The sequence below is a fragment of the Athene noctua genome, chromosome 12, assembly GCF_965140245.1.
Source record: "Athene noctua chromosome 12, bAthNoc1.hap1.1, whole genome shotgun sequence".
In the NCBI taxonomy this organism is placed as follows: Eukaryota; Metazoa; Chordata; class Aves; order Strigiformes; family Strigidae; genus Athene; species Athene noctua.
In genome coordinates, this window is record NC_134048.1 from 10,848,164 (window position 1) to 10,872,530 (window position 24,367).

At 36.8% G+C, this 24,367-nt stretch overlaps 1 protein-coding gene across 4 annotated transcripts in view; it reads right to left on the bottom strand.

Annotated features, from left to right (window-relative positions):
• Positions 1-1,047: 1,047 nt before the first annotated feature.
• The window catches only part of GABRA6 (gamma-aminobutyric acid type A receptor subunit alpha6), a 31,898-nt gene continuing 8,578 nt past the window's right edge, over positions 1,048-24,367 (bottom strand). For 2 of the 4 annotated variants that reach the window (XM_074916436.1, XM_074916434.1), the window contains 2 exons: positions 10,839-11,099; positions 1,048-6,021 (listed from right to left, as the gene is read on the bottom strand). In XM_074916436.1, coding sequence (XP_074772537.1) covers positions 5,971-6,021; positions 10,839-11,099 — 312 coding nt within the window. In that variant the 3' untranslated portion in view covers positions 1,048-5,970. The remainder of the gene's footprint in view (positions 6,022-10,838; positions 11,100-24,367) is intronic. The other 2 variants (XR_012634434.1, XM_074916435.1) reach the window with 2 other exon arrangements.

A 24,367-nucleotide genomic window follows, 5' to 3' on the forward strand; every position in this document is an offset into this window, starting at 1 on the left:
TATCAGAAAAGGACATTTCTAGGGGGAGGCAGATGTATAAATGTCCAAAGCTTTTCAAATCCAAGACTAGACAGGTGATATGCTTGTTATGCCTTAAGTAATAATCTGAAGTAATAATTTGAAAACAGGAATACTATGGTGTCTGCACCATGAAGTGTTTTGAACTATTTGAGAGACCATGTTCAGTGTTATTAAGGCCTGTGACTGTTTCAGCAGTTTACTCCTTAAAACAAAACCTGCCTAGAAATGTAACTAAAGAAAGTAAGATTCAGAAAAATCCAAAAGTAACACTAAATGTACTGATTTTCCATGCTGGGTCTGCATTTTACAGGTACGAAGATGAGGTAATTTCTTGCCCTCAGTCCATGTTTTGAGCCCTGGCTGCCATTAGTGGAATCCATTTCAATCATGGATGGCACCATATACCAATCACATAGCACTCTGGTCATAAGCTTTTGTTCACATTGAGAGGTTTAATGCCATTTTTTCTTTTTTTTTTGTACTGTTGTAATAATGTTTTCTTTTTTCTGTTTTGAATTAAATTGCTTAACAAAAGAGAAATCGTGCTCTTGGCAGCATGTAGTACAGGAATCAATTCAGTAGATCATGCAGTAATTCAGAGGCTGCACTCTGAGTTTCTCATGTATGTATTCATAATATTAAAACTACTCTTTATTAATACTTATTCAGGTACTCCTTCAGGGCTGTGTAGCTAATCTGGTGTACCTGAGTAACACCTTACAAACTTCAGTTATTCAGATAGTTTACTGCTTGGTTCTAAAAGGCCCCTGTCCAGGTAGGTTCATTTAGTTCACAAAAATCTGTAAGAAAACAAAAGAGAAGGCTGAAAGAGTGTGTCAAAATAAAGTGTGCTTGGGTAAAACCCCAAACTGATGAAGCTTTAAAAAAAACCCTTATTTTTAATTGTGAATAATTTGAGTTGTAAGCAGATATCTCATACTAAGCAATTGGCTTTTATGTGGAGACTGGATCAGAAAGGAAATACAAGCTTTTACTCATATAAAATGGGGGGGGGGGGGGGGGGGCAGAAGCATACCAAGTTTTAGCCCATAAGGAATGTATAACTTATTAAAAATTGAGAGTGCACATTGATTACATTTATTGACCCAAACCCATGGTTTTGTTCACACAAAGCTTTTTATAATAAATTCAATCCAGTGAAAGTCAAATATTTAGATAAACTAGTCTATTGCTGATCATTTCTAGTCTGTCTCACCATCACAATCCAGTCTTTACCAAAGACTCATCTATGGAGCTAACAATTCTTTAACTTCCTGATGAGATTGCAATTGTTATGCATTGACTTAAATACTGGTTGAGTCGGATCACTTGGAAGACACAAGGAAGATGAAAGCAAACAATAAAGGGCATAATTTGAGCTTTAGTATTTGTCTTTTACTATGATTTATTTCACATGCAGATAGAACCTGTGACTTCTTTGGTGAAAACCCACTTTTAAATCTCACTTTTAAATCCCACAGCTCCCTCTGGGAACACCATGTCTCCATGGAGTTTAAATCAGCACACTGAGTTTAAAGACCTTAGAAAAGTCAGCTTCTAACATTTGCTATTGCCAAGTCAGCTTCTAACAGTTGATATCTCCTAACTTTAACCAAAGCAAAGCTGGCATTGTTATAGTAACTATGTTTTTTTAATGTACAGGAATAGCAGACATAAGTATTCCAGTAAAGAGTTTTAAGCTGTTTTTATTTAAAAGTAAATAAAACTTATTTCTATCTGCTCTATGAAAGCATTATAAACAAAACAAGTGTGACATGGGGAGAAAAACCTTTGCAGTATTGCTTGAATACGTAACTATCTATGGCCTAAAGAAGGCTTATTTGCTCCTTAAGGCAAGTAAAGAATTTAGTATCTTATAACTATTAGAGATTACTCTTATTTATGGAGTAAAAAATATAGTCATAATTGAGGTCACATCATGCTTTCATGAACTAATGATCTCTTTATTAATGACCCAAATGTGTTGCACAGTGATTTAGCAAAAATGCATGTTACATGGTTTATGAAGTTCTGCAATGACTTGTGTTGTCATACTTTTATATAGCTACATTATATATACAATTTAGGGATTTTTCCTCAGCTGTGTTTGAAAGATCACATATATTTTGGTTTTGGACAGGATTAAGAATAGTTTGGTTTGTTGGGTTTTTTTAAGGGCTCTTAAGATGCATGGAATTTTGTGTCCTACTTTACAACTGTGTGCATGGTACTGGTTTCTTTGGATTTTTTCATTTCTCTTGGTCAAATTTTGTTTTAAGACTTGCATCTCAGAAAGCGCGGCTGAGTCTCATTCATGTTCTGTCACTAACTTCTGCTTCCAATATACTTTGCTGACACTCAATTGCTATCACTTGCATCAAACTGCTGTCTGGAAATGAACTGTGGATCTTTATTCTTTGTACACAAGCACCATTCCAGCCGTGGCTGACTGATGATTTTGTTGAAGTAGAGATGCAGAACAGTTTACTCCCCAAGTCTCTTCTCATTCTGACTGTGGATAAGGACTTTTTTCTTCACAGGTTTCTCCACAAAGCCAGGTGACAGACAGCATTTATGTGGAGAGTTGAAAGGCTTTGATTGCTTACTGATTAGAGGAAAATCCAGCAAGAATGACTTCTGTAAAGAAGGCAGATGAGGAATGATGCTCTTGTCATGAGCTGGAAGACAAACAAGAATGTAATGAACTAAGCAATAATGAAGTCACCTCTGAATTTTGTTTGCCTATGTACAAGAGAAAGGCCTTGCATCAGTAACATGACAGGATGCATCAAAATATCAAAACACTGGACAGCACACTGTATCAAAAGAGTGGAGGACTTTGATCTTCACATTTCTGGGGTTTATTCAACTCTTGCTTTAGCTTCTGGTGAGAGCTATTCTTTGAACACAGTAGCAGATGATCTCAGGGCTGATCTAGTGTGCCATTGCATAGTTTCTGTATCTTAAAACCAATTTTTATTTGGTTTAGAAATCATGAAAAAACAATGTAGGGGGAAGGGAGTAGAAAAACCCAGATCAATAATAAAGACTAATATATAATTGAGGTTTCTATTATAGTATGACATAATTCTGTAATTGTGTTCTTAGTTCTATTTTTTGCACCTCTGATCAAGCAGAACATGCTAAAGATGAATTTAAGCTACACTCTGTCCCTTTGAGGGGTTTGTGGGCTAAAACCAGAGCATCCTTTCTACCAGAATACATAGAAAGTTAGGTCAGTGTTGAATAATGTATTACCAGAGTATGATAGCTCAAGGTAACTGCCTATCTTCTCCCCCCCAGTGTCCTGTTTTGCATGTACAAATTCTCATCTTATAGCAACTTTAGCTCCTCCTCTTCCAATTGCAATACAGTCAGAAATACTGGAAGAAACCCATATCTCCTAATTTCCTTTAAATTTGAATTAAGTAGAGAAATATTTATATTTTCTACAGAGATACATATGTATATATGCATACATAAATACATACATATAAAGGAACCTTTTCTATTTATCTATTCTTTTTACTGTATTGTTTGTTGGTTAGTGTTTGACCATAATCAGGACTGTTAAGAACTGACATTATTTGTAAGTATTTACATTTATCCTAAGATATAACTTGACATTATTAACATTATTGTTGGCTACACCTGTGTCTCTACAAAGCAGGTAATAGGAAAAAATACATATTCCCTTCCTACCATTCAAACAGATGTGGAGAACCAACCCTTATCTTCTCTACAAAAAAAGCTCCTTTAAAAAAAGATAAGCAGTCTTTGTGGTCATGTTGAAGTATGCTGTTGACTACCAAGAGCTGCTAAGCAAATTTTTAAGGTGCTGATATAGTTTCCTAATCACTATTTTATACCTTGAAATACTCCAAGGAAATAGTGACTATTTAGTAACTCTCTGCATCTGCTATAAAATGCATGTTTAGATTTCTTTTAAACAAAGATCAGATACAAAATTTAGCTTCTTCAGTGTTGTTTACCCATAGCTTTTAAACATTTTCATTTTGTGCATAAACCAATTTTAAAGTACCCTGAAAACTACAGATATTACTGTACTCAAAATAGAAAATTAGTCAGTGAAGCAAGAATGAGCATAGTTATACTGAAAATAACCTCTGGATCCCTACAGCACATTTTTTTGCAAAGTAAGATGTATTTACAAATTATAAAATACTTGCCCAATGTCCATATTTTAATTTTAAAAAAAATAGTATATAAAAGCTGAAAATGGGAAAAATTGTCACAATTTTAGTTTCAAAGCAAAATGAAGAAAGAATTCAGTGCACTTACAAATACAACCAAGTGTGCCAGCCTGCAGCGTCAGGAAAAGCAAACTGCAAACATGACATTTCTGTGCAAACAATAGTTATTATTGACTCGAATCTACTTAAATTGTCCCCATCTAAGCTCTTCAGAGTTAAAGGACAGGGAGCACAAAAACTGATTTCACATGTTCAATCCAGCTACCACACTAGTAAAAGCTATATACCCCTCTTGAAATAGCAGGAAAACAACTGCACATAGGTCATCACATAGTTAAAATTGTTATAGTGACAATAAAGCAGCTGACAACTTACTGGAGTCAATTAGTTAGTCCCTAAATATTTTCTAGAGTGACTAAGATTTTGTTTAGACAAAGCAAAAGATCCTGAATTTCCTGAGTCAATGCAGCATTTAATATTTCTGTTAAAATTAATTTCATTTTAATTTAGTAAAATTAATTTCAAGATAGGTGTCCTTAATTTTTATTTGGCTGCATGTAAAACTTCTTTGTGTGCTTTTGATTCCCACCCACATCCATTACACCTGCAACAAAGCTGGCTTGGGTTTGATTTGATTAGGCGTATCTTTCCTAATTACATTCTTAAGAAGGGTGATGGAGATGAAGAATGTATATACAATAATTTAAATAATAGGTGACTATGAAATATGAGAAAGAAATCCTGTGACTGCTTCTGTTGAGAGTGACAAATAAATTAAAATATTACTTTTAAACTCTGGATATGCTGACAGTACTTTGCCTCTAGAAATAAGTTCTAGGGAGATCGCTATGGGCAGCTCAGTAGAATCAGCTTGTTCCCTATCAAGACTTGCTTCGAGGAAGTTCCTAGAGCTGGAAGTTTGCATTTAGCTTGATGGGGAGCTGCAACTTTCTGTCTATTCATCTTTAGACCTTAAAAACACCCTGACAGGTCAGTCCTGCATTTCTAGATCCTGCCAAGAAATTGCTTATTAGTCTGGTTGTGCTTCCATGGTCATTCTGCACAAACAAAGTTACACTATCATAACTAACTAGCTAAAGTACATTAACAATAGTTTCTATTTCCTTTTATCTTATATCTTGTTGTTCATAAATGTTATCTCAAATTAAAAGAGATGAAAATGAAATTAAAGAAAATCAGAATTCATCACATCTTTTCTATGCAAGGGTTATGAAAATATGATGGGATTGTGGCTCCCTTTCACAGGATTTCTTAACATTATTTTGCGTCAATTTTAAGTGCTGCAAATCAGTGCAGCTCCTAACCTTGCAGTGAAAGCACGACAAGTTATACCAGTTCAGAATCAGGCTTATTTTAGCAATTCTTATTGTATTTTTAAAAAATAATCCTGTTATTGATGTTTTATAGCAATGTAAACATTTGATTGTTTATAACAGAATTAGAACAAATGCACATTATTTTCTTTAACAACTGAACAAAATAATTTAACAAAAACTTTTATAGTAGAGTCAATGTAAGAAATCTTAACAAAAGTATTGTTAGAACCTTGTGTTATTTCTATCTTTTTCATTTGTCCAGAGTTTGTTTCCAGGTGATGTCCAATATAAATAGTTCCTGTTTTAAAATTGAGAGCACCTGTGGATAGACAAATCCTGTGAAGTCCCTTCAGCCCTGCATGACCTTCAGTGATTTCTTTGAAACCTTGAGCTGTTCTTCAGTTGGACTGATGGGCATTTCGAAGATGCATTGCAGTAGGTTCAAAAAACTGGAAGAAAAGTTTAGATAGAAGTTTAAGGTATGTGTTGTTATGAAGTTAACAAACAAAATCGTCTGATTTCTAACTGTCAGCAGACATAAACAGAATTGCATCACAACGGAGAACCCTCTTAGAATATGATGTTCATTACCTGGATCATCAAAGCTCAACTATAAGTATATATGGCAATATTTTCTCCTGAACTTTATTTTTCCAGTGTTTAAACTTGTACATGATGTAACAATAAAACACACTGCAAGCTTTATGAATATTAGCATACTGAAGCTAAATACTTTTCCAGTTTTCTCCCTTCCTTCCTTCCTGCCTGCCTTCCCTCCTGCCTTCCTTTCCCAGGACTCAACATATTTAACACATTCAGTGACTTTGTACCTTTCCCTGCTCCCAAACATAAAAGCTGGCCTCTGCTTGTTTTACTGCAGTTTATCATCAAAACTTTAATATAATATCCTTTTTTAGTTTGATTCACTCCATCCTTCTGTGTTTCATTACATTAAAAACTGTAATGCAACATTACATATAAAAATTTATGACTGGTTACTTTAGTAAGAAGATGTGTAAGAAGATGTGATAACAGCATATTATTGTGAATGATATGGCAAAGGCAGACTTGTATTCTTCTTATTATAAGGGCACTCTTTGCATTCTAAATCAAGCAAATTTTAAAATAAACTAAGCATGCAATTTACCTACCAAGGTCACTGTCATGAAATGGTGTTCAGCTCAAGGGCTTAGCAAGATTTAAAAATAAAAACAAAAGCCAAAGAATGCTGTATGACAAAATAAAAAGCTAGAACAACTTTTTTCATCAGATAGGTTTGTTCTCCTTTCAAGAACTTCTCTATTTGGCTAATCTAGACAAATGTGTATTGTTTGTTACTGTATAGAGCTTTTTATGGATGGCCAATATTACTGTACTCTACGGAGTAACACACACCATAGAAACATGCCTGTTCCATTTTGCATGTGTAAATCACAGAGATGTCACATCTTCAGAACTTCCATCTAAATTAATTACAAACTGACCTTACGAAGTGAGGGAGTAACTCCTCTTGTGAGTAACTTTAATGATTTTTTTTCATATTATAAATGGCAGTGATATTGCTTTAGTTAAGCATCTGCCAGCATTACAGTTATAAAACCTGAGAGAAAGTAGGGCTTATCATACAAGTATCAGCATTTTCTGTGGTCTAAAAACTGGCATCTGATATTTCAACTGGGAGTTCCTTTATATATATATGTTCAAGTACTTCCTTTTTTCTACTTTTACGTTGTCCTTTGGTTATATTAGGTTCTAACAACATGCTGTCTAGCAAAATGCAGGCGGAGAACTATATTAGCTTCCTTTCTATATTTTTACCAATACAATTGTTGTCCTGCAACACTACTGCTACTGCACAATGCAAACCAGTTTACATTGAAATGTCTTTTATGTTTTGGGTTGCATGGTGGATGACTGCTACTTAATAAGAATGTCTTCCCACTTGTTCCAATGAATAATAGAACTACTTATTTAAATAGTAAGGCCAGAAGATAACTTTATCCCCATCCATGTATAAAAAGCATTAAATTGAAGCATTTAATTTCATACGGGATTTTTTTTCATTTTTTCATTCATAGAATGCTGCCATTTTGCTTTAAAATGTAACAAAGATTAATTTTACAATGAAAGTTTGCTACTAAATTTCCTGGTTTGCTGAGCTGGACTTGATTCAGTATATATGGAATTACAAATACAGAGTTCAGTCTAAGATACTTTTGCTATCTGCCCAATCCTGGCTTCTCTGAAAAATAATATTCAAATGTTTAAAGGCATACATTTTATTAGAAACATCTTCTTCGTTATACAAATTTCCAAATCCTAAAAATTCTCTGTAATTAACATACTCTGAATTTACATGTATAGTAAAGAGGAAGGGTGATTAACCTGAAGTCTTCCAAAAAGAAAATGATTAAATGGAGGGGGAAGAAAAAGGTACTCCAAGGAGCACTTTGAAAAGTACTCAAGCCTCAAGATTCTTATAAATATTATCAGATACAATCCACAAGAATGACTTCCTCATTTCTGTAACATATGGCCCATTACTTAAGCCATAAGAAAACTGCTTAGGAGTGCACAGAAATACTACCAAATAGCTTAGGAGAGAGCTCCTCATTTCACGCAACTCTGTGTCATTCTAGCTGATACTCTGAATCCAGAACATGAAATAAAAACCAATTCTTGCACTTCCTTCAAGGTCAAAGGATGGGTCTGGCCAGAAAATAGTAATATGCGTTGAAAATTACCTTTTATTCTAGTGCTTATAACCTGCTTTTACAAACAGATTAATGAAATGCTTCTTGATTTATTCTATATGCACTGTCCAAAGACAGGAGGTGGCCGTTCAGTTTAGGAGTCTCCACAATGACAGACTTTGGTGAATGATGTTCTGCACTCCAAACTACACTAATCAAAATCCTAGGAAGCTGCACTACATGAACTTGTACACAGGAAATTTGGTTATTTCAGTGAACTGATTAGATATTTTTTTCCATTTTGTTTTTTAAACAAAAGCCAAATTAACTCAAAGAAGTAACTCAAAAAAGAAAAGTTAATATACCAGAAACACTGCATAAAATGAATGTTCTAAATGAAATTAAATTTCTTTACTAAATAACACTGTACCAATATTTCATCTTTTGGGCTTGAGCCCGTGATTTGAGTTGAACTGGCCTTGAAGAACACCATGCTTTGTTCACCTAACTTTTGTATATCCTCTGCTTGAATGGAAAGGCTACATACACAAAAAACATTCTTAAAGCAAAAACAATCCTGGTTTTCCTTGAAAGTACCAACTGGCAAAGTGATACAACATATTGAATTAGAAACCTAGCAATGTATATCACTGTCATTATTAGTTACAACTGAGTACACAAACAGGTAAAATGTAATTTATGAAGAAAAGTTTGATCAAGACTTTAAGTAATTTTTTACATTCTTCATAATTCAAAACACCCTGGCTGTCAATACAGTTCTGTATTCTGAATCTTGCTGCTGGATTTCTGTCATTTTATAAGGCTACTACAGAACATAATTTCTGAGTTTGTAAGCATGTTTGTGAGCTTGCACAAGTGGCATTTTAGAAGTCAGCACTCTGTTCTAGACTTCAGAAGTATTTTAAAAGCCTTGTTCTATTATAACTATTAATATACAGTGTAAATATTTCATCAGTGCCGAGGGAAATGGCAACCATGTTTCAAACATCACTAGATCCAAAATGTGAATGGTTCAATGAAATCACTGGAGTTATGGCAAGCTACACAAGCTGAGGAACTGGCCTCTAAAGAGAAGCTGTAATATTTATCCATGAGCTTTTCTGATACTTCCCTTCTCCGATTGAGATAAGTAATTTGCGCACATAGTCAATATTTTAATAGCAGGATCAGTAACTCTGGCACAAATGCTAAATTTAGCACTGGGCAGATTTTGAGTGGCCAGGAGTTAGCAGCTGTGACCTCTTGAGAGAGACATCTGCAGGAACATTTGTAAGAGGTAGTGCCTCCTATCTTCCTGCCCTCCTGCTTTTGTATAAACTGCTTGGCAGCACACTCCATCTTTGAGAGACAGCATTTTCCAGATCATACGAGTAGCAAAAATCAGCAAAATTAGAGGCTAGTAGCCTCTGCTTCAAGCAGAGGCAAGATGCCACCAATCAGCTGATCAGCACTGTCTTGTTACTTTGAACTGCAACATCTCTCGGCTGTCCATGAGATTTCCCTTGGCCTGCTTTACCTCTCATCTAGGAAATAAAGGTACAATCTGCTCACCACTCACACCAGATTGCCAGCCTCTGTTTTTATTGATGTAGGGACTTTGTGCATTCAGTACTATCTAAATACCATCATTATCTCTCTAGCTGTCCTAAATAAAGCTAAATGTACCAATCATATTGACTGCAATGTACAGTGAGATTCAAAAACTCTATGGCAACGAGGCAAATGAACGTATTTTTTTACCAAGGAAATGGGACACCATTAGCTGTATTTAGGCAAAAGGGAGAAATTAGAGAATTAAAGCTTTGAAGACTTAAAGTTTAATGACTAATCACTGCCTGATTATTCTAGACAGGCTCAATTTGCAGGGCACATATCTCTTCTGGACCTCATGGATATGTGAAGACATGATCACTCTCTGCCTGATTCAAACAAACTTAAGCAAAGGATTCAGCAGCTTGATCTGCATAAAGCAGTTCAGCTATATGAAGAAACAGGAAAAATCAGTGTTAAAATGTATAAAAACAGGGACTCCTGATTCACAAACTGTATACTGCAGTTCTCAATTCTTCACAATATGGATAAATGTTTAGAATGAATAACAAACTTTTCTGGGGAGGCTGTTATCTTATTAACTCACTGGGCAAACGTTAGGAGATATTAAAATTCTTATCTCCTTCACTGTGTTGCTTCAGCAGATAATTCTACCATTCTGTACTGAAGATAGGAAGATTAAGAAATGGAAGATTTAAGATTAGCTTGTTTGCTGAGAATGGCGTCATACGTTGTCTTACACAATGTTTTCTGCTCAGTGCAACATGGCATAGAGATAAATGTTTACATTTCTCATCTTCAAATAGCCTTTTTGCATTGTACTGAGTGCTGCTACTACTGGAAGCCACAGCTTATTTTTTTAGAGAAATCTATTACCAGTAACTTTTCTCAGAAAGGACTGATTAACTGCAGTTACAAGAGTAAATGAACAATTAAAATAATATTAGTCAAGTAAACACATTACATATTATAAGCAAGTATTCAGAAATTCTACTACTCACTTCCATTGTGTCTTTTGAAAGATAAACGACCCAGTACACGAGGTTGAATCCTGCAAATGCCACTGGAAAGAGGATCCTAGAATACTGGTCGATTTTACTTGTGCCTCCAATAGGAGGTGGTGGTGGTGGGGCTGGTGGAGGAACAGACAGTGGTTGACACTGGGGTGCACTATTTGTTATTATGCTGGCTTCAGGAGACAGATCTGCCTGAGATGTTATGGTGTTTACTCGCTTCTTCAGGTTACAGTTGGAGTCAGAATGCTGTGGGAAAAAAAACGAAAAAGAAGGAAAAAAAGAGTGATTTTTGGATACAGAGTCTTAGGTTTTGTGTTCATTAAGCTTCTCTCTACCTTTTCACTCAACTTTCTGATTTTATTGCTGCTTCTCTGCTACAGAGCAACCTAAGGAAATCACAAAAATAATGCAAATATACAGAGGTACATTTGTGTCCTAAAGCTTTGCTATAAAAACATAAAAGAATATTGCTTTCCATATTTTTAACATAGTAACAAAAAGAAGCTGTAAGAGAGAAAGAAAAAGACAAGATGGAGCTTGAAGGAAAAGAAGGTAATGGTGTATCTAAATTGCAATATATTGGGATGACTGAAGTTTATATAGCTATGAATCAAGTTTAAACAAAATAGGACATATGGTCTGGCTCAAGTGCAGTCTTCACTGTGTGAGCCCATCGATGAATTCTAGTAAACACTCACTGAATACAGTCAAACTGTCATGCTGTTATTAATCCCCAAACTCGCTGCTGATGAACTAGAAAACTGCTGCACAAACGGAAATGGACCAACTTTACAGGTGCTGAAGACATGAATGATAAATTGTCCTGTAGTTTTTTTCTAGGATGAGATTTCATTTTCATATATATCTCATGATTCCCACAGCAGATTCATGCATACCACTGAAGACAAAAACTCATCCCAACCGTAATCGAACTATTTTAATTTTCATTTATAGTAACATGAAACCAATTTTTTTTTGTGCAATATTCATAGCCAGCTCCAATTATTCTTCAGAAAACTCTACAAAACTCTTAAAACTTTAGCCAGACCTCAGAAACATTTAGAGTTCACCCCTTAGGTGCTAGGCTGACATGTATATTCATTATATACACCTATTTTATTTGTGTCTAAGTTGAAATTATTTTTACTTTCACAAGAGTAGAATGGATTTCTTCCTTGCAGAAATGGCATAGGAATAGGATCTACCGCATGCTCTAAACCTGCTCTATGGATATATCAGTTACCCACTTTCACAGTAGTATCGAATGGGAGGAAATTTTCAAAAACCTTGCTGCTACTGCCACAGCCCAGGACTACCATTAGTAATGTGGATGCATGGTAGCAGCCATTAGATTAATCTGATGGCTGAGAAAATACAGAAGAATTCCTAGAGTGTCAAGCTGGTTTTTATTGTCTTGATATGAAGTACTCAAGTTTTCTGTTAATAGGGAACAACAGAAATACCTTAGATTCTAAAAAGCAATGCTAATTTACAACATTTTAGGTGAGTATAAAGCTTCACCAATGAAGGACTGAAAAACTTATTTCCAGATTATTGATGAAAAATCTTTTGCACAAAATTGCACAACATATGCAGCTATTCTTAGGTTTCAATAAGCAGCTTTTCTGGTCAGCAGAACTAGATGACAGAATGACTGAAGCTGATGAGGGAAGTCTTATAACTTACAATACAACAGCATATTAACATTTGGAGCAAGTGCTCCAGCTACATGGCCCAAATGGCAGAAGGCAAAGGCAGGGACTGGGACAATGAAGAACCACCCACAACAGAAGATCAGGTCTAAGACCATCTAAGGAACCTAAAGGTGCACAAGTCCATGGGACCTGATGAGATGCATCTGTGGGTTCTGAGGGAACCGGCAGATAAGTGGCTAAGCCACTAATCCATCATACTTGAGAAGTCACGGCAGTCCCGTGAAGTTCCTGCTGACTAGAAAAGGGGGAACATAACCCTCATTTTTAAAAAAGGAAGACCCAGGGAACTACAGGCCAGTCAGTCTCACTTCTGTGCCCAACAAGATCATGGAGCAGATCCTCCTGGAAACTATGCTAGGGCACATGGAGAATAAGGAGGTGATTGGTGACAGCCAACATGGCATCACTAAAGCACACTGTGCCTGACAAATCTGGTGGCCGCCTATGATGGAGTTACAGTGTGTGGGAGTGCCAGCTCTGTGCAGCTGTGGGAGATTCCATATGTTACTGGTAAATGATTAAGAGGCAAGTTGGCATTGGCTTGTCAGCCCTGCACAGCTGTGAGAGATTCAATTTAAGAGGCAAATTTACATTGGCCTGAGAGCTCTGTGCAGGCTGGGAGAAGCACCAGTCAGCTCTGTGTAGACCTGGAGAAGAAGAAAGGCTTGGAGAAGAAAGATAGGAAACTGCTAGGTAGGTGGCAGGGAGAAACAACGGACAGCTGCAACGCTGAGCTCCAGAACAGTATGGAACTGTCTGATGGGAGAGAGGATTGATGGCTGTGTAGTTGCTGATTTGCTTATTATGAAGTAAGAACTTGAATGAGAGTGTAAGTATGTATTATTGTATAAGTAGTATTATTCTAAGATGAAAAACAGATATTAAAGAAAATAAACGGCCCCTGCCCTGCAGAAAAAAGAAAGAACACTTTGGCTTGTGATTCTGGCTGTCACTCATGATTTTAGCTGCTACAACTGGTGACCCCGATGTGTGAATTATTTTGGCTGCTGCAATAGTGCTGGTGGATAAGGGAAGAATAACCGATGTCCTCTACCTGGACTTGTGCAAAGCATGTGACACTGTCCCACCTGACATCCTTGTCTCTAAGTTGTGAGACATGGATTTGATGGATGGACCACTCACTGGATAAGGAACTGGCTGGATGGTCTCACTCAGAGTTCTGGTCAACAGCTCGATGTCCAAGTGGAGAGCAGTGATGAGTGGCATCCTCACAGGCCGGTGCTGGGACCAGCACTGTTTAACATCTTTGTTGGTGACATGGACAGTGGGCTCGAGGCACCCTCAGCAAGTTCACCGATGACACCGAGCTGTGTGGTGCAGTTGACACGCTGGAGGGAAGGGCTGTGTCATCCAGAGGGACCTGGACAGGCTGGAGAGGTGGGACCATGTGAACCCCATGAAGTTCAACAAGACCAAGTGCAAGGTCCTGCACATGGGTCGGGGCAATCCCAAGCACAAATCCAGGCTGGGTGAGGAGTGGATTGAGAGCAGCCCCAAGGAGAAGGACTTGGGAGTATCAGGGGATGCAAAACTGTCTGTGAGTCAGCAACGTGCGCTCACAGCCTAGAAAGCCAACCGCATGCTGGGCTGCATCAGGACAAGTGTGGGCAGCAGGGCGAGGGAGGGGATTCTCCCTCTCTACTCTGCTCTCATGAGACCCCCCTGCAGTGCTGTGTCCAGCTCTGGGGGCACCAACAGCAGAAGGGCACGGACCTGCTTGATTGAGTTCAGAGGAGGCCTCACGATGGCCAGATGATCAGGGGCTGGAGCACTTCCCTTATGGGGACACGATGGGAATGTTGGGGTTGTTCAGCCTGGAGAAGAGAAGGCTATGGGGAGACCTTATAGTGGCCTGCCATACTTAAAGGGAGCTACAAGAAGGATGCAGAGGGACTCTTGATCAGCGAGTGTAGGGATAGGACAAGGGGTAATGGTTTTAAACTGAAAGAGGGCAGATTTAATTTAAGGAAGAAATTCTTCTCTGTGAGGGTGGTGAGAGACTGGCACAGGTTGCCCAGAGAAGCTGTGGCTGCCCCCTCCCTGGCAGGGTTCAAGGCCAGGTTGGACGGGGCTGTGAGCAACCTGAGCTAGTGGGAGGTGTCCCTGCCTGTGGCAGGGGGATGGGACTAGATGATCTTTAAAGCCCCTTCCAACCCAAACCATTCTAGGATTCTAAGAATGGTTTTAAGATAGCAAAATTCTGATACATATGGAAAGTCATTCATTGGGAGTGATTTAGTGACAAACATTCACTTACATGAAGCCCACTGTTAGCATTTTTGGAATTTATCTCACAGGATTTCTATTCACGGAAACAGATTTTAGTCAATCAGATAAATGAGTAGGTCACTAAAAGGAAAAGCAGAATTTTCTGAAATACATTGCCTATACCCGTACATGGGCCACAATTTCTAGATAAAACACTAGCCTAACAGACCTGGTATCTCATGTATGACTTAAAATAGAGTTTAACAGGAATTATCCTTTCACCGGTCAATGTTACTGCCAGAGTATCAGAACAAGTGACATTGCTACAGTGTGATGCTAAGTTCTACTCATGGATGAATGGACTGGTATCCAGCTGAAATTAGGGAGAGATGGATTCCTCACAGCTGATTTTAGTCTAAGTAAAAGGTAGAGACATCTTATTTGGGAAAAAAAAAAAAAAAGAAAAAAATGCTTTTTCTGAATGTATCTCTTTTACCTATTGCCCTTTTTCTTCCCCTACAACCTATCAACACTTCCAACTTTCCTTATGCCTCTTTATTCCACTTTGCCATCTACACATTAAATGATTAGTACCATGTTTTGAATAGACATTAAATGGCATTCATATTCTGGGGCTGTGCCTACCTGGAACGCAGATGTTTGCTTTTGTATTTTCCAGTAACACAGCAAGCCAGAGACAGATCTAAATGCAGGACTGTTCACTGGTGTGTCACAGAGTTATCCATGCCCACTTGCACTAATCATAATAATAATCCCAATCTATAAACAACTGACCGAGAGAGCCTGGGCTCTGCTTTCATTCAAGCTCCTATTCCATTCTGCTTGTATGCCCTGCTTTGAACTGAACTGTAGAAGTCATAAGGTAGCTTGGTTTTCACTTTACTGCAAGGTAGTTTGACCTTTTGTGGAGAATGAGTGGTTCCTAAAAGTATAAGTGTAAGGTGAATCTTAGCGCTTTTTATCTGTAATATTATGTTATCAGGTGGATCATTTAAGCATGAATTAGGAATTATTGTACTGAGGTGATGGAGTTAATAGTAGGCAGAACAGATGTAGCGTATGGTCTGCAGATGATGTTCAGTACTGAACATATTTGGAATGTAGAGGTAGTAAAATCATTGTGATCATCTGAATAGGCACTTGAAAAAGTGTAATGCTTGTCATTATTTATAATATTTATTAAATCTCATTCCTATAGAAGGAGGATTGTTATAGGAGAAGGATTATCTCAACGTGATTTCATCTCAAGTTGGAGACAAGAAGAGCTAGAGTCAGTGTTAGTGAACTCCCTCAGAGCTTGGGGAGCGCACTAACTAACTTTGGGGCCAGTTTAAATCCATTTCTATCAATGGAGTGCTGTTAGTAGCTTCTCGTTACCTAAAATATCCTGTTCCAATATTTGGGAAGGACCAGTAAATTTTACGGTCTCAGTAAAGCCACAGGTTTTTTGTCATGCTCTTCACCTGCTGAGGAGATGATTTAGAGTTGATGTAAGTCGTTAAGAAAGTCCCTGAATAGTTCTTCACACTGTCTTTAACACCCTCGTGTGCCAATCCAACAAGTCAGGGTCAAGACTATTTTCTTGTATACTACACCAGATATGGAATTCTAAGTCCAAATTTATCTCAGATGTGTAACGAAGATGTTTCTCAGTGTGGCAGCTGACTGTAGACCAGACTTGCTTGACCCCAGAACCACAACTCATATTTTTCATTGAAATTCATTGCTAAACCAAGAGGAGGAGGCAGTGAGAGAAAACCATTTAGTTTCTTACTACAGTTGAGTTCTGAACAGCAAGCACAATAATTTGTCTTCTATATTTAAACTTTTGACAAAGTTTACCTACAATGACATCATGAAACTTTAGCAAAACACAGAGAGGAAAACAGGAATGAATAGCCTATTTTGCATAGTTCATACAGCCAATCACTCAAATAGTAAGGACTGTTTTGCAAGCAGCAAGAGCAACAAGAAGCCTGAGGTGAGGCATGGCACGCTGTCATAATGAAATAAAGTATTTTGTTAAGTTACTGAATCCTGATTCAGAGGAGTACTCTTGCACTCCTGTGGAATGTTAGTCCCATCAGGTAATTAAACTTGTCACTGTGTATGACTACACAGTGACACAGAACAGATTGCAAGATCACTGTTTAATGTGAGATATCATAGAACTGGACTAGACAGACTGGTATGTATATGGGCTAGTAAGGTCTAGTCTGGCTTCTGTTAAGCTGTTGCAGCTCAGCTATCTGATCCCCTAGAAAGCTCCCAAAGCAGTCTCATCTTGTCTATAAAGGTGCTGCTCTCCCACAACTCTCATCAATATCACCAGAATTTGCTTATGCTCAGAATATCTCCGGAGACTCTCAGCAAATTGCTTGGCTTCCATATTTAAAAAAATACAGCATATATAACCTTGGAGTAAATGGAATTCTTTCTCTGCTTTTTCTGATTTTTATATGGATGCTAACTGTGATTTATGAATGTGCTTTGTTCTTATGTTTCCTTTCCTCAAGAGGTTTTTGTAATTTGTATTTGTAAAATTCTCCACTATTCTCTGTTCCTTTGTACTGCAAATACATACTCTCACTATCAGTTTAGTTTATGTCCTAGCAGGAACATGAGTATCTTATGTATGCACTCAGATACTGGCTAACTTTAAACAAATTAATATCTGTAGGTCCTTACTTATCTCTCTTTTACTCACTTATGTCTCTTTTTTCTGCGGGCAATGCAGTAAAAAGAGGTTTGTGAGAATTAACTCTGAAAGTTTAGACAAAAAAAATGTGTTATTCCCCTTTTTCCTTATAATTTATTGGATTAAGGATATTGAACTTTGCTGACATCACAAAACACACACACAAAAAAATAAACAGAAACAGAAAACCACCTAGGACCAAAACTCAGTGTCTGTACAAGGCAGAATGCTAAATTAAATATGTAACATTCTTTTTTCCTGCCTATCTCATTAGTAGGTGCAGTTTGAGTAATTTCAATTTTTATATACACATAAAATCACCTGCTAGTGACTTAGCTCCCAAAGAGAGAGCTAAGCATTGTTTAGCTTCTACATTCAACAGGGTGATCTGTAAAAACTCTGCTTAGCTATTGAACAATCTATATGCAGCATCGTGCAGCAGGAAAGTTCAATGCATTATGTAAGATCTCCTTTTGGGCATGCAGTAAGGTACCTTAGTCTTTACAGTTCCATGCAGTTTATGTATCCATCTCATGCCAGAGATTCATTAAAACCTATAATTTAGACATGTCTTTGTCTATCTCATCTGTGGGATCTGATTCAAAAAAATGTGTATTGCAAACATCTACAACAGCGTTCTGCATAATTAAAAGCTGAATATAGTTTAGAAGTCATTAATAGTCCTAGCTTTAGGCATCTCTTGAGGAATTTTAAGTTTCCTTTCCTATAAATATTATGAGGAATAGCATGCAAATTTATTTTCTTTGTTCTTTACCCTAGTAAAAAGGTTAAATCACGCTAAATTACTCATTTGGAGCACAGGAAAGTTTTGTTCAAATTCTTTCTTAACCTTCAGGGATTGAAATTCACCTCTCTCATCATCAGGTGAAGGTGGTTAGGGGGAGAGGCTGTTACCTTATTACTTCAAAGCTGTTTTACTTTGCATGGAAAATCTAAAAAGCCATTAGAGGCAGAAAGCATAACTTTGAAAAATATACCATGCCCCTTGTGTTAGAACTGCTGTCATATAAAACAGGAAGCACTAAGAGAGCAGAGACTGGAACCCTAGTCATTCGCTTTTCAATGTGAATGTACTGTGGTATAGTCTCTTCCTAACATTTATATGTAGCGTATCAGAAAAATCATATAATTAGCGCAGAGCCTCTGTCAAAATATATGCTTGTTGAACAGATTTAAATGTTCAAAGTCACATGCGGCTCTGAAATTTATCACTGTCAATCCAGAACAATCCCTGTGTCTACACTTTGCTGAATTTCTGCAGCATATAGAAACTACTTTGGGTGTCTAAATGAGACAGAATTACGCAAACAGCAATAGAGGGGCTTGTTTGGGGGTTTTTTCTATAATTTAACTTATTTTCTTTTGTCCTCACTGTCTCTCTGAAGAAAAGGTACTGAGATTAGACTTCATTGTTGAATTAAAAATTGTCTAAATCCAATTAATCTTGAATTTTTCTATTTTGGTGTGTGATATCAGCTATTTCTAAACCTTCCTTACTGACCTGCATTGGCTTTGTCAATCAGACAAATATTTAACTCAGGCAGAACCAAATAATCAGCATCTACTCTTCTTGTTGGTGTGACAAAAAGTCAATATAATTGAAAGTTGTTGTTTGTTTTTAATAGTCTACTTGATAATCTGCAGTTGTGGAGGAGTAGGATGGTCTCCCTAATTTGATTGAAAGTGCCATGTTCTCAGACAAGACTTTAATGCATGTAGCTTTGTCTAGGATGATCTCATAAAGGGTTTTTGATAATCCAAATAGAAGTGCTCTCCTTTCCGTTATACTAGGATGCTCATTAAACATAATATATTCTGACATAATTATAGAAAACCAGAATCTGTATACCGACATGACATACGGCTGCTCTGCAGTTGGGCATGGTTGTTAAAGAGAATCCTTTTCTGCCCAAGCCATGTTGTTATATTTTGAAACACAGGTACAAGGTTGTTTGTAGGGAGAAGGAAGCTCTCCCAGCAGCATTTCTCTGCTCTGTGCTGTTTCTGTTAAACAGGTCTTTTAGATCATAACTGTAATCAAGCTACCACCCTGTAACAATCTTCTGCCTTTTACATATAGTCTCTCACATGGAAAGGATGTCTTTTTATCCATGGTGTGTACTCCCTGACTATCTTGCAGAGTGTGACTTCAAATGCTGCACTCCAGACAGTATCACCAATTCCCCTTCCCCTGCAACTTCCATTATTAGGGTATTCCTGGATAAAGGAAGCCATAATGATGTAACAATATGACTGATATAGAAAATACACATTTGAAATGGATTAAGAAGCTAAATGCCATAATGTTTTTTATAGGTATGTATATATATAATGTTTGGTTTTGACATGCTAGAACAAGCTTGTTCACCATATGAATAAAGACAGGTTTCTTTTAGGGTCCAGATGACTACTCAGCTTGTTGCCATCATATTTTGGAGTGGAACACCCATAGTTTTGTATTTCACACAGGGATTGCCTGCAGCTGACAAAGACAGCAAGCCAAATTCTGCTCTCAGTCAACTGAGGGAAACAGAGTGGCTTTCCTGGAACCTGAACAGGCATGCTGGGCTGTCATCAGTTAACTGAGCACATAGTCGGACCATTGTCTCTCTTACAAAAACCAGTGTAGTCCAATGACTTAAGCAGAGATTCTCCTACTTTCATTAGTACAGTAGAGAAGAATTTGGTCTTCTGCCACCTTTCTTTTCTGAGTATACAGCTTTTTTGGCTACAGTATAAAACCCCATGAAAAAAAGTTTTATTCATTTGAATAAAGCAAGATTTTAAATAACATTAACTAGATTGAAGGGGGAAGAAGGCTTTCTGATAGTATTTTGAAGATTTTTTATTTTTTCTTCAGGAAATATAGTTAATTTGGAATTAAAAAAACCTGAATATATTCTGTAAATATTTTTATCTTGATGAGTTTCGGACCTCAATCAGTCATCAAAAGCTTCTAACTGGCTGTCCTGTAACCCCTTTGAATTTTCATTTATACCAGAACTGTCTCCCGTATGCAAAGCAGGAGAATGGGTCTCCTGGCATACAGAAAGTACTAGTTCAGACAGCCCAAGACTATTCCTGCCACAGTGTTCTGTAGTCACTCTTCAGCCAATTTTAAATAATCCATTATTAAAAACATACAGTCTATGTTGTTACTCTTAATGTTGCTACTGGTAGCAGTTTCATTGGCCAACTGTACAGCCATGAAAATTTTCACGTACATCTCACTTTTTCACTTTTGTTTTTACAAATGAACTCCCCAAAACTAAGTAAACTTTTAGAATCTTAAGAAATTTTCTCAATGTAAAAGTACCATCTGACTGGTATAAATGTAGGAGACATTTCTGACACATTGTTCACTACTCTTCATCCTTTTATATAGCTAAAATACCGACAACTTCCGTGCACTTAAAATCTCAAATAAAAATACTGGCATTACAAGTGGATGAAGAATTTTACTATCCTATCTGAAAAAGCAAAAATAAATGAAAAAGAAATCACATATTAGAAAAGACAAGGTACCAAAGTGCAGGGTATGAGAGAAGGGAAAGATTTTTAATTTTTTTGTTTTTTAAATCAAATAACACAGTTTAAAAACATTTTATAATGTATAAGACATGGATTCTAACAGATTTATTTTTCTAGTGAATTAGAAAGCAAATTTTAAGAAAAGAGGCAGAGTAAATAAGGAGAAAAGGTAAAAAGAAGAGCAGGAGAGTTAAGATAAATTATTCAAGGTGTAAAGGATATGAATTGGGCATTGTAGCAACCAAAAAAAGAAAAATTTGGAAGGCAAAGTGATGGAAAAATGTAGAGGGAAATAAATGGAACAAGTTGGGAGTATGGGGCAACAAAGAGGAAATTAGGACCTCAGAAAACTTCCTAAATCTACATTAGGAAAGAAACTTAAGTATTATGCTGTGTGCCTTATTTAAGCATAATTGCCCTGAGACTGGTAATGTAGCTATAGAAGTACAAAACTCAGTAGAGGATGATAATCCTGTGGAAACGGTCATACACTCATGCAATCAGCCTGTGCTAACTATACTTTTAGCATTCAAATTGGGTAGTTCAGGTCTGTTTCAGCTGAAATTGTGTCACTGACGGCAGTACATCCATCTAGGTGACAACATACAATCGTTCTTTCCCCTTTACCTTCACCACACAGAAAAAGAAAAAAAAAAATCTTAAAATCAGTTATTCTATAATTACTTCTTACTCCCAGCATGCCTTTCTGGAATGGGACCTTTTAAGTCCAATAGTTAATTCTTCTAGAAGCCATTTTGACTATACCATCTTTACTTCAATTGTAAGTACCCTTCATTTTTATGATATTGATTTTGATTTTTCTATTACTGCAGAAGTGCAGTCTCATAGAGAACTGGTACTAGAAAGGTACTGGATTTACAGGGCTTGAAAATTACTGTCTCGGATAACAGAGTTTTGAGAAAGATCAGGACTGTAGAATTCTGTGGACACTGTGAGCTGTTTTAGAGACTGAGTTTATCTTGGGACCTTGGTGTTACAGGGTTTACTACTCTTCTAAATCTGTATGTTGTTAGCTAGTTGTAAATAATTTTCTTGAGGAAATGGTTGCAGTGTGCTTCCTAGATGTTTATTTTATTCCTAGATGCTTTTTTTTTTTCCTTGCTTTTACTTGAAAAAGCTAACAAGTAAGTATTTACAAAATGAGGAAGGTATGTCTTCAGTTTGGCTCTGTGCTTGTTTGTGGCTGAAGCCCTTGGAAGTCTTTTAATTTCTTTTATTAATTCATTCAACAGCAATTTTGTAGTTTGTGTTTAGCTTGGTCTGCAATGATCATGACCATGTAAATCTCACCCACAAGTACTGGAGGAGCCACAATCATCAGGAGTATGTTCTAAGATATCTGGGCATATGCAGAGGGTTATTTTTTGAAACAGTTGTCTTCTAGAGATTGGGGAGAGGAGGGAGGTGGTGACGGTGGCTTTGTAGCACCTGCTGTGAATTCACTAGCAGTAGCACATGCAAACGGACCAAATTGTTTTCATATCACTCAGCAGGGATTTCAATGAAAAAAAAGTGGCTTTTCTTTTTCCCCCTTTGAAACCTCCCTATGATTAACTCAAACTTGAATAAGGAAGTGTGTGTAGGGAAGATCAGAGCTATTGTTCCTCCATTATGTAGCAGCTATCAATATTTTCCTCATGCTCCATAAAGCCAAGTGATCTCTTTAGCTTTTTTTCTGATAGCTTGCCCTCAAAAAGAAGTCAACAAACGAATAACAATGAAGCTTTAGTACATTTTAAAGTTCCTTCAGTCTTAACAGTATTTTCTTATTTTACACTATTTTACTGTTGCAATCTTCTGCCCCTTCAGCCCAGAGTACTTCTCAAATATCATGGAGTTGGGGAGGGTGGGAAGTATGTCCTAAATATTGGCAAGCGCATATCCTCTTTTCCTCTCATTGTTTTTTGTAAGGTTTCTATATAATTATAAAAGTTTACTAGTTAAAATAAATGTAGGTATGAAATTGCAAATATTGCCAAAATTAAATCAGCCTTTCTGCTGTGACTTCAAAATCAGTGTAAGATTCTACAAACATCTGCTTCCAAGCTCCTTTTAAATTTTTTGGATGGACTTTCTTTTGTATTTTCTTTACATAACTGTGGGTCAAAAAACAAACAAAAATGCTGTGGATCTGAGTTAATATGTATAAAGGTTTGTTCCTTTTTCATTTATATATTTAGTGAAAATAAAATGCAATTATTATAACTTACAATGTCTTCAGGTTTTTTTCAATATTCATAAAACTGTAAGCAAAACACAATATGGCTTACAAGCACAATGCTTCCCAGTTGAAGTGAAGAACATTTGTTGATTAGCTCCAAGAGGACCAGAAGCAAGATGCTGTTGAGCTTTCATTTCGCTATTATATGGAACTTCTCAATTAGGAATTTGACATTTTGAATGTACCTAATGTTTAACTGCTGTTTATAAGCAAATGTGAAAAATTACTATATGGTGGGTAAGGTGTGGCCCTGATATTCAGTAACTCTTAGATTGACTCCCTAATTCAACTACAGAGTCAAAGGTTTTGCAGAAGGTCATTCAGATACTGTTATTCCTCTCAGAATGGGAAATGTGGTGGTAGTAAAACTGATTTTGAAAACAAGAGGGCTATAGTGATAAATATATTAACATATGTTGTGAGACAGCATTCATTACTTAGCCCAAATGCAAGGAATAATATTTACAAGCAATTCTGACATACTTTTTTTGATACTGGAAAGCCTTCCTATCTTTTGCATGTAGTAAAATTTATCCTTAATCTTTACATTTATGTTTTTTCCCCAAGCTTCCACCAACACAGATTTTTATGAAAGTAACAGATGCGAAGTTTATGTAAAGGCTAATTCCTCTTCTTCCAGATGACCCACTTATGGTATGTACCAGTGTACTACACTGATCCCATAATCATCTGGCCAATGCACATGTTCATTCCATTGTACGGTGTCCTACAGATCCTGCAAACTTACTGAGAGAACCACAGCTGCCTGACCACACCGCCTACAGCACTGCTCAAGGGAAGTATTATGGGTAACAGTCTAATGGCTTTCCTTAAATATCTTACCAAATAAACATCTCTCTAGTAAATCATATCTCAATTTAAATAAACAGTATGAATAAATGAAGTCTTCATTTTCTGAAATAAGAACAATGTCTTTGATAAACAGACATGACCTGGTTACATAATCTGTTTCAGGTTAAGATCACTTTAATATTGTTTTGCATTTGCTACTTCAGCTGCCTCTTCCTATATGATACTTATTATCAGAAAAGCAAGC